Below are 11,550 nucleotides of genomic sequence, written 5' to 3' on the forward strand. Positions count from 1 at the left end.
GCTTTCCTATCCCGGTTATCGACCTGTTTCCGTCCCTGACACCGCCATCGCTCGCTACGGAAGATCCACTTCCGTATTCTGAACACAATCCGAGCGCGAGAGCAACTTGCTTTCCGCTTCTAGCGAGCACCGGATCACGGGCCCTTCCTGCCCTTCCTCTCTCTATCTCAATAAACTTGAGAGAAACGTTACACGATTGGGTCTACCCTTACCGTATTTGGCTTCATCCACTTCCAATTAACTCTTACAATACTCCCTGTCCCTGCTAAAGAAAAAGAACCCCAGAGCATGATCCTGCAACCACCATGTTTGACAGTGGGATGGTGTATGCAGGGTAACGCCAAACGTACATTAAATGAATATTGTACATTTTAATAATATCCCGAAAGAATCCATTTGTAACATTTAAAGCACCATTAGCATAAAATCTTTGTACACAAGCTGCAATCGATTACATGTCGAAACGAAACCCAGCGGTAAATACTGACGATGGTTGCCGATTGCTACAAGCTTATGTCGATATCCTTAGCTAATTTGACTTGGAGTATATTAACAGCCCGATAACTCATGTTGCCGTTTAGGGTTAAACACGACCTTGGACTGTGTGATTTGAAAAATCGATAGGAGAATCGACTCTAAAAGGATCCATTTTTGAAAATCTATTCCATTTTAAATCAGTCAAATGCGTCATCCGCTCGTGACGTCAAGCAAAGCTCCGAATGTTACTTATACAAGAGTGAGTAAGAGAGGGATAAAGGGACAGCGTGCATGCGATAGCAAAAGGACACATCAGGACGGAGCAGATGGAACCGCCGATTTGTGCTTCCCTCAGCGTTTCTGAAAAGCTTCCCCCCTTCTAAAGCGGTTGGAGGTTGGAAAAAAAAAAGGATTTAATCAAGCACTTTATTACTTTCTCTAAGAAGCCATGTTTTCACAACATGAGCAGGGTTATGCACACAAAATGAACGAGCCTCCGTGATTTAATTCCTTTTGGGATTTACGCGAGTCGAAGTGCTTTGGGTTGGGTAGGGTTACTTTAACTGGATTACTTTCAATGACTTTTGGATGACTCCAATACCAAATATGCTAATAAAAGACAAAAGAAACTAAATATGAATAAAATGACTCAATTTTGTGCAGGCTTGGGGAGTAACGGAACACATGGAACGGCAAAAATGATGTTGGCAAGCTGTTTGGATTTATTTTCATTTTGTTTCTGTCGCATTTTTTGTTCGTTTTGCCGGAGATCAAAGAGATCAAAGCCAGGAGAGAAAGCTTACCATGTGTTGTGAGTCATCATTTTATTCAAATTTAGTTTCTTTTCTCTTTTATTAGCATATTTGGTATTGGAGTAATCCAAAAGTCATTGAAAGTAATCCAGTTAAAGTAACTCTACCCAACCCTAATCGCTTCTATGTGGTGCGTTTCGAGATGAGTTTCAATTGTCTGTTTAAATAAATCAGACTCACACAAATAAAAGAAAAAAAAAGCCATATTTAAACAAAAAACATAAACAGTAGACCACCATTGTTCTTAAATTTCCTTGGATGTTGTCTTGAAAAGGTCATAAAAAGTCTTAAAATTGAATGGAAACATCCTGGGGGAACCCCGGTCTGGGCGAGGAAAAAAAAGAAGCGCCTCACCTCAGCCTATGAGCCATCAAGAATTACCTTAATTATTATAGAACATCCACGCAATGTTTTCACATTACAATGTGGAATACGATGTTTTAACGACTTTTCCCACAACAAGAAATGATTTCTCGTGTCCAAAAACTTGCACATGACGATTTAAGTCTTTAAGAGGCCTGTTTTCTATTCACCGACATCTTATAAAATGCTCATCTGCAATTGGATAAACTACTTCCCACAATGCCTTTCTGTTTCTTTCAGTTCAGGATCTTGCGTACTTCAGAAAGACTGCAAGTTAGTAAATGGTAAATGGTCTGCATTTATATAGTGCTTTTCAAGTCAATGAAGACCTCCCAAAGCGCTTTACAATGAGCTTCACACTTACCCATTCACACACACACACTCAAACACCAATAGCGGTTATGCAGCCATGCAAGGCGCCGCCCTGCTTATTGGGGGCATTAGGGATTCAGCGTCTTGCCCAAGGACACTTCGACATATAACACGGAGGAGCCGGGAATCGAACCTTGATCCCAAGACGAGCGCTCTACCTCCTGAGCTAATGCAATGCAGTAGCGTATCTGTTGTACGGTATTCATTTGTTATGGCTCCTAAGATTTGAAGAGATGCTAAAGGCAAAAGCAAGATGACAACCATAGAAACAAAGGTTGCATTTAGCAAGAAATACGAAGTGGGATAAAACAAAACTCTTCCAAAGGAATATGGCCATAACCCAATTGGAGCTATTATTACAAATAAGAAAGTAATTAAAGCAAGGAACTCTTCTAAGGGAGTGAGAATCCTTGCAAATGGAATTTTTAAAATCAGATTAATTTACAATCCGCAGTCACCATCTCAACTCTCCTCTGCATCCACCTGCTACTCAACTGTACCACCTCAAGTGACATCACACTATAGGTAAATAAAATTCCAATCTTATCTAATTCATAGCCAGATCCAAAATGTAATTTTAATGTTTTTACTTGGGATACAGAGGATTCAAAACTTATTTGCTATACAGCTATTTCACTTTTGAATCCATCTCAGAAATGACTAATGCCATATCCCGGGAGTCTACTGAATTCCTTGAGTAAAACTGAAACCATTTTTTGTTGCTAATTGACAAAATAATTTTAAAAATGTTACAGAACTGGACAAAATGTATGGTTCAATCTCTTTTAAGAAAAAATGGTTTCTTCACAAACAGTGGTCCATTATCTATTTACTTTTGGGCGATAAGCGAAGTACCACACTAAACATGGTTCAGAGGAAGTGAATGAGCTGCTTATGAGATTATAACATTTTCTATGAATAAATTATTCAAAATTACCCTCTTTTAAATCAAATCACATGAACTGCCACATCAACCCTTTTTTTTTTAGAGGTCGACTGAACAGAGGACGGGCTGATTATACGCACCGTTATTTGGAAATTTGACAGATATTGGTATCTGCATTTTTTTCATTTGACAAGCCGAATATTAAGTCTCATGCAGCCGAGACACTCTCCTTTTTGCTTTTACTCCTCCTCTCCTTCTCCCTCCTGCTACCCACCCCGTGCCTTCTGATTGGATAAGCAACTGTGGGCGGAGCCACTGAAGCAGGAAAGAGTAGCAGCTCTGCTAACTTGTCCCGATATGCCAATGCCAGGGATAGAAAAGCGTGTTTGTGATTAAGAAATAGACTTAAAAAGCACGCTAAAGTGGAAGCGATGAGCTCTTATCATAACATTTGTTCGTCAACATGGCTCTGAAACAGGAGTGCCCACACTTTTCCTTTGCACTTTTTGTTTTAAGTTAATTTAAGTTATCTTGGTTGTAATGGATTTAATTTATTTAGGCTATGGTAAAAAGTTTCAGAGAGCTATTTACATTTTTATGAACCTTTATACGAGTTGCTGCTAAGCCTACTATTATTTCCAGTTTTTGGTTTAAGAGAAAGATTATTCATGTTAGTTGTGTTAATATTTTAATGTATTTACTGTAAAAGGTTTCAGAAAGCGATTAAAGTGTTATTTGAATCTGAACAGATATTCTTTGTTTCTTTTTGTGTTATTAATTTTTTTTTACGCCAATTATTAAACTTTTACAGCAAATGAATATCGCTCCCAAATATCAGTTATCGGCCTAATCTTAATACTAAAAATACTAATACTAATAATCGGTATCTGTCCTGAAAAACCCATATCTCTAATTTTGTTAGCAAGTCTATGTAGCGCTACATTGGTTGTTAGCATCAAGCTAGGTGACATTTAATAGGCAAATATAATTTGCATTAGCCTCAAAAACACACAATATGTAACTGTTTACACGTGTCATGTGTTTTTCAGTCATTTCTTTTCACAGAGAAGATAAAATCATCTTACAATTCTGACAGTTTCAGCTGTCACTTCAGCCTTTGTCACAGCTCTGATAAAGGCAACGTGACAGCTGGAAATGTCAGCAGAGAATAGGAATTCTTTCTTCATGAAAAAAATGACTAGAGTTTGTTTTATAAGTGTAATAACTCAATGCCGCAATTATCTTTGTATTACAGTTCAGGGGCAATTTTAGGTTCAGAGATTTGGGGGTGCTGAGCACCCACAATGACTGGCTAGTGATTTGGTTTACTTGATTTCTCTTAAAGCAGGGGTGTCAAACTGATTATAGCTCGGGGGACACATTGCAAAAAAGAAACCTTTACGGAGCCGGACTAGAAGATTAAAGAGAGAGAACAAGAGACAGACAACGAGAGAGAGAACGAGAGAATGAACAAAAGAGAACGAGAGAAAGAACGAAAGAACGCCCTATCCTGTCTCAGTCGGATGCGGAGATTATAATTTATTCATTTGTTACCTCCCGTCACTATTACGGTAACGCACTACTCTCCGGTCTCCCGAAGGCCAAAATCAAGAGCCTTCAGCTGGTACAAAATGCTGCAGTGAGGCTTTTAACTAAGACAAGAAATTTTGATCACATGACCCTGATTTTAGCTAACCTGCATTGTCTCCCTGTTAACTTAAGATGTGATTTTAAGGTTCTGTTGGTAGTATACAAAATCATGCATGGACTTGCTCCCTCATATCTTTCAGATTTAATTTCGCCCTATGTTCCGGTCCAGAGCCTTCGCTCTGAAAATGCTGGGCTACAAGTGATCCCAAGAGCCAAGAAGAAATCCGAAGGTTAGAGAACGTTCTCCATTTGAGCCCCGGTGCTGTGGAATGCTCTTCCCCCTGAGATTCGATCTGCAACCTCAGTGGAATTGTACAAATCTAAGCTTAAAACATACTTCTATTCTATAGCATATGAATAACCTATATTTTATGTTGACAATAGCTGTGTATTATTTGTTATTGCATCATCCATTTTGGCCTGGTCATCCTGGAAAGGGGATGACCTATTGTGCGGTCCCTTCTCAAGGTTTCTTCATTTTCCTCATGTTGAGGTTTTTGAGTTTTTCCTTGCCCTCATGTAGGTTTTAGATCAGGGGATGGTGTCATAATAGTCTGTGGTTTGAAATAATCTGTGGTCTGTGCAGCTCTTTGAGACCCTTTGTGATTAAGGGCGTCACAAATAAACATGAATTGACATGAAATGTTTTGGAGTGTTTCCTTGCCCTCATGTAGGTTTTAGATCAGGGGATGCTGTCATAATAGTCTGTAGTTTGCTACCATCTTTGGTCTGTGCAGCCCTTTGAGACTCTTTGTGATTAAGGGCGTCAGAAATAAACATGACTTGACTAGAAAAACGAGAGCGAACGAGAGAGAGTAGAACGATTGGAATTATCAAGTATTTCTTTTGTTTTCACTTCATTAACCAATTGGTTAACTCGTATCTTGTTGTGAAACGGGAATATGTTACCTAACAATGACAAAAGACGGCAGCCGTTCTTAACAGGGACATTCCCATGTAAACACTCAACTCAGCACGGAAGCCTACAATTACATTGCACAAGAAGTGACATTAGGTGAGCTACACGGAGCTCTTCGGCCTTTTCCAGCTGACATTTCAACTCATTTCGATGAAGCACACTCCTGTCAGTAGATGATGACCACCATCATCGCTTACTGCTCCCGCGTTGAACTCCTGATGCTCGGGCATCCGCCATAGAAATCCACTAAGTAGAAAACGGTGTTGAAAATGTCAACGGAAAGTTCAAAAGAGAGATGTCAAAGCTCGCTATTTTCCGTACTTTCGATAGTTATAAAAACAAGTGTGATGGAAAAAAGGTCGAAAATGAAGGCTCTCCCGTTGCTTGTTCTGCCCTCGGTCGTCTTTCTTTTGTGTTTTAATTTTTTTGAATGTTTTGGTATTGGGACGTTATGTTGTTTTTTGATCTGCAGGTGAGTACATTTTCACCTTTTGTTAAGTTAGAAGGCGTAGGTGTTCCACCATATTCAGCATCATTATCCTTCCGGGTTTTGTCCATGTATACAGACGCTGCCCTACTTACAAACATTCGTGTTCGGAAAAACTTTCGATACGAACATTTTTTTCAGGATGTCGAAAAATATCCGGACATTGCCGTAAGTTAGATTTTGTATTGTGTGCACCTTTTTCAGAGTAAAGGACAGTACTGTAGTGCTCTTATCCGCCTCTACCAGACTGTGGCGCTGTGAGAGCTCACCCAGCATCCACCCAGAGAAACAAAGCTACTTCCTAGTTGGTGTGTAAAAATACTAACTGTATCTCCAGCGCGCTAAGAACGTTGACATTTTTATTGTTTAATATCTCGTGCATCCATTTAATACGGTTAGTGTAAGGTGTAAAGAAGAGTTGAGCCGTTTCTTTTCAAATGAAAGTGGAATAAGAAAGCTTGATGCGGTTGAGAAACTGGTTGGATCGCTTTTTTTGGGCCACTTTTTACCACGGAGGAGGAAGGAGCCTAACTCTTAAAGCTCATCATCCAAAAGTAAGTTAAACTTAATAGAGCATATTATTTTATGAAATGTTTATTTTTTAGTACAAAACAATCCAGGTTACTTATACAAATATATAAACCTAAAACCTAAAAAATATAACACTGAAGCAACTGACGAACAAATTCAACTTACGAACAATCGTCTGGAACTCGTTTGTAAATTGGGCAGTGTCTGTATCTGGTTGGTGTTTCAACATTATGTAGCATCTGAGCCTGTGTTGGAGTAGCTTTCATGGAACCCTGGAGATCCTTTGTTGTTTTGTTTCTGTACATTTACCGATACTCGTTTATTTTCTGCCAATATATATTTTTCTAAACTCTTATTTCATGTCTACATTTATGGGATCCTCTACTGTGGCCCCACTGGAACCTGACAGGAAGAAAAAGGCTAAATAAGGAAGTATGGATTAAATGATGGAGGGGAGGAGAGAAAAAATAATGGAAAATAGGAAGGAAGAAAGGAATATTGCTGGTAAATGGAAAATAGGAAGGAATATTGATGGTAAACAGGAAAGAGGGCGGGAAGGAAGAAATAATGATGGTAAATAGAAAAGAAGGTGGGAAGGAAGTAACAATGTTAAATAGGACGGAAGGAGGGAAGGAATAATGATGGGAAATAGAAAGGAGAGACTATTGATGGTAAAAAGGAAAGAGGGTGGGAAGGAAGGAATAATGACGGTAAATAGAAAGGAAGGTGGGAAGGAAGTAAATATGGTAAATAGGAAGGAGGGTGGAAAGAAAGGAAGGAAGAAACAATGATGGTAAAAAGAAAAGAAGGTGGAAAGGAAGTAGTGATAATGGTAAATAGGACGGAAGGAGGGAAGGAATAATGACGGAAAATGGAAAGGAGAGAATATTGATGGTAAATAGGCAAGGGGGTGGGAAGGAAGGAACAATGAGGGTTAGTAGAAAGGAAGGTGGAAAGGAAGGAAGGAATGATAATGGTAAATAGGATGGAAGGAGGGACGGAAAGAATAATGATGGAAATGATAAAGGAAGGAGACTATAGTGATAGTAAATAGGAAAGAGAGAAAGAAGAAATAATGGTAAATAGGAAGGAAGGTAGGAAGTAAATGATGAAAAAAGAAGGGAAGAAAGTATTCACGATGGAAAATAGGAAGGAGGGAGAGAAGGTATTATGGTAGAAAATAGATGGGAAGTAAGTAATAGAGGTTTTGGAAGGAAGAAATTAATTAGGATGGGAAGGAGGGAAGGAATAATAATGGAAAATAGGAAGGGGAAGAATAATTATGGAAATAGTAAGAAACAAAGAAAGTTGTCAGCAATTAATGGGAGAAAGAAGCATGCTGTGGAAGGAAGGAAAGGGAATAAAATAGAAAAGGATGGGAAGATTTATGGGAGGAAGAATAAATAGGAAGGAAGGTGTCGGAAAAAATGAGAGGAAACATCAAAGCAAAAATGAAAGAAGGAAGAAAAGAAGGAAGACAATGAAACAAAGAGAATGAATGGAAGAAAGGTGTCAGCAAATAGTGGAAGAAAGAGATATGCAAAGGAAATAAAATAAGTAAGAGAGGAAAGGGTGAAGTAAGTCATAAATTATAGAAAACAGAAAGGAGGGAAGGTGTCAGCAAAAGATGGAAGGATATTTGAAAAGAAGAAAAAAACATGAAGCAGGCATTTGTGGAAAGGAGGTGAATGAATGAAGAAGGAAAGAAGAGCGGAAGGAAGGAATCGAAAAATGACGTGTCAGCAAAGGATGCCAAACTAAAAACGTGGGAACATGATTCAAAACGGCGAGAAATAATAGAAAGCCCCACCAAAAAGACCCTTTTTAACGTCTATCCGCCATGAAATCAACAAACTATCTACTTATTTCGTTCTCCAAAAGGAGAAGAAGCCAAACGTCCTCTACACCTGCTCTCCTCATCCACTCGGCTAAAGCTAGCAGCTACTAGCACAGCTAAGCGGCTCAAGATGATTCGGGGCTTTTCCGCTTCATTTCCAGACCCAAACGGAGAAGAATTCAACATTTCCCGGTCGGACCTACCCGAATCTCCGGCGTCCGGTCCGTAGCTCACCCCGTCGACCGCGTCAGCATCATCGGATGATGCGGCCCCGGATAGAGGACTCCCTTCCCCGGCCTCCGCCAACCCGAACGCTCCTTCGGCTTCCATTCAGCCTCCGGGAAGTTGGTCCAAGCGGCGGTTCCGGCAGGGGGGGGTAAACAGGTAAGCGACGACGAATAACCCCGGAATGAGGAAAAAACGGACGGCCGAGGCTTATATGTGGCGGTGAGTCGCGAGTGGGGGCATTTTATGGCGGTGCCATTAGGTCGAAAGACGGCTCGGTGGCGTCGGTTTCCCCGGTTTGACTGCACTGCTGTGGGCTCAGGCGGCGACGGAGGCTCAGCGGAAAAGACTTGGAACGGATGATTGGGTTTCAACTCACTGACGCCCCTTAGCGGTTGACGAAGGAAACAGCACTCGGGACAAATATACAGTATATATACAGTATAGTTATCTCTCGGTTATCGCGGTTAATGGGGACCTAAACCACCCACGAAACGTGAAAATCCGCGAAGTAGCGACGCCCCTTCAAAAATTCTTAAAAAAAAAAAATAATTAAATTTTCTTTTCTCTTTTTTAAAATATTTTATTGTATTATTATTTTTTAGACCCGGTTAATGGGGACCAAAACCACCCGCGAAAAGTGAAAATCCGTGAAGTAGCGAAGCCCCTTCAAAAATGCTTAAAAAAAAATATTTTTTTTTTTTCTTAAATTTTATTATTATTATTTTTTTAGACCCGCGAAGCTCTGAACCCGCGAACGTGGAACCGCGAAGTAGCGAGGTCCCACTGTACACCGTCCCACTCATTCTCTCTTTAATGCAGTGCACTCGTCCTGTCCCAGGTTCAGAAAAACACATGATGCTACCACCACCATGCTCCAGAGTAAGGATGGTGTTCTTTGGATTGTACTCTTCATTCTTCTTCCTCCAAACGCACATAGTGGAATTATGACCAAAAGGTTCTATTTCAAGAAGTTCATTACACCGTCCCACTCATCCTCTCTTTAATGCAGTGCACTCGTCCTGTCCCATGTGCGGAAAAACACCCCCAAAGTATGATGGACAGGTGTCTTTTTGCAGCTAACAACCTCAAACAGGTGCGTCTGATTCAGGATGATACATGGAGTGCAGGTGGACTTCTAATGGGCGGACTAACAGCTCTTTCAGGGTCAGAATTTCAAATACTTATCTGCAGCAGTATCACACAAATAAATCGTTGAAAAAAATCATGCGTTGTGATTTCGGGATTTTTCTTTTTAGTTTATCTCTCTCATAGTGGACATGCACATCCAACGAAAATTTCAGACCCTTCCTTGATTTCAAAGTGTGAGAATCAGCAAAATAGCAGGGTGTTCAAATACTTCTTTTCTTCACTGTATATGTCAACACAGACTCTCAGTGAAGTAGCTTAAACATTTTTTTCATTTATCTCGGAGTTAAAACAGCGTAAAACCATAAACTATTAGTTAAAACGGGTTTGAAACAGCAAAAGTTTGGCATCTTAAAAGCTTTCAAAGCACTTCTTGTACAATATTTTCAACTCTTAAATAAAAGTATATGAGATTGGACTCAGAGTTAAAGCCTTGGACGAAAAGTACTGTGAAGATTTAGTACTTTTTGTAACCATGGTACATGAATGTGTTGCTCCCAGTATAGTAGTGGTATTTAATAAACATGACTTGTCTTGACTTAAAGCAATGACCCAGATTGAATGCAACAGTTAATTATGCAATCAACTAAAGAGTTAACATATCTTGAGTTTGTTTACTTTTTTATTTCAACACGTTAATGCAGTTAGGTAGCTTAAAGGCTTTTGTTTTAGTTTAGAGTTAAACGTTAACTCTAGGGTGGCAGTAGCTTATGAGGTAAAGCGCTCGGCATGGGACCGAGAGGTTGCAGGTTCGATTCCTGGCTCCTCCCAGTTAAATGTCCAAGTGTCCTTGGGCAAGACACTGAACCCCTAATGCCTCCCGATAGGAATTTTGGCACCTTTCATGGCTGCCTCTGCTACAACACCTAGCAAAAAGTATGGAATCGCCAGTCTTGGGCAAGCCCTCACTGAGACCTTTTATTCTGTGGAAATAAATCAGATCACAAACATGAAAAAAATCGTTCCACATATTGGCACTCAGAAACACTAGAAGAAATTAAGAAAAAACATTGCTATAGTAAGTGAACAGCCCACATCTTTGGCAACCATACGAGTTACCTTCTTCAAAACACTAGAAGAAATGAAGAAAAAAACATTGCTATAGTAAGTGAACAGCCCACATCTTTGGCAACCATACGAGTTACCTTCTTCAAGAAGTTTGATGACCCTGTCTTGTTGGGGCCATGATTCTTGCCAATCCACTTAGTCCAGGAGCCCTCCAAGGTGTGATAACTCCTGTTTTCAACTGCTGACTAACGAGCACACTTCATCTAAGCTCGGTGACAAACTAAGGAAAGGAAATTGACAGGGTGTGTCCTTATTTTCTACTTAAAATGCAATGATTTCAATTTTTTTCTCCTCATAATTGAGTGATTCCATAGTTATTTCCCTGCACTATAAAAGTAACATTTACTGACCATTGCAATGTTTTTTCTTAATTCAGATTCAGATTAAGACTGGTGATTCCATACTTTTTGCTCGGGGTAGTATTGTGGGTAAGTGTGAAGCACATTGTAAAGCGCTTTGGGAGGTCTTCAGTGACTTGAAAAGCGCTATAGAAATTCAAACCATTTACCGTTTACAAGGACTTTACTTCAAATTCCAGCACTTTTCAAACCTCGAAAACACATTAAAATTTACCGTAAATTCCGGACTATAAGCCGCTACTTTTTCCCCAAACGTTCAACCCTGCGGCTTATCCAGTGATGCGGCCAATTTATGTCATTTTTCTAACAGCCGCCAGCGGCGCTCAAGTTCAAGGCACATGACGCAGCTTACAAGATAAACGCAATCGCAATCAACTTTACCTTGCGAGCGTGTTGCTAGCGTCTTATTGGATAT

General features: G+C 39.9%; 1 protein-coding gene across 2 annotated transcripts in view; it reads right to left on the minus strand.

Annotated features, from left to right (window-relative positions):
* The window catches only part of pip5k1ca (phosphatidylinositol-4-phosphate 5-kinase, type I, gamma a), a 46,186-nt gene extending 37,285 nt beyond the window's left edge, over positions 1–8,901 (minus strand). For both annotated transcript variants that reach the window (XM_088348875.1, XM_088348874.1), the window contains exon 1: positions 8,538–8,901. In XM_088348875.1, coding sequence (XP_088205001.1) covers positions 8,538–8,664 — 127 coding nt within the window. In that variant the 5' untranslated portion in view covers positions 8,665–8,901. The remainder of the gene's footprint in view (positions 1–8,537) is intronic.
* Between the last annotated feature and the right edge of the window lie 2,649 nt (positions 8,902–11,550).

Source organism: Urocampus carinirostris, chromosome 12, assembly GCF_059441175.1.
Source record: "Urocampus carinirostris isolate Australia breed hairy pipefish chromosome 12, RoL_Ucar_1.0, whole genome shotgun sequence".
Classification (NCBI taxonomy): Eukaryota; Metazoa; Chordata; class Actinopteri; order Syngnathiformes; family Syngnathidae; genus Urocampus; species Urocampus carinirostris.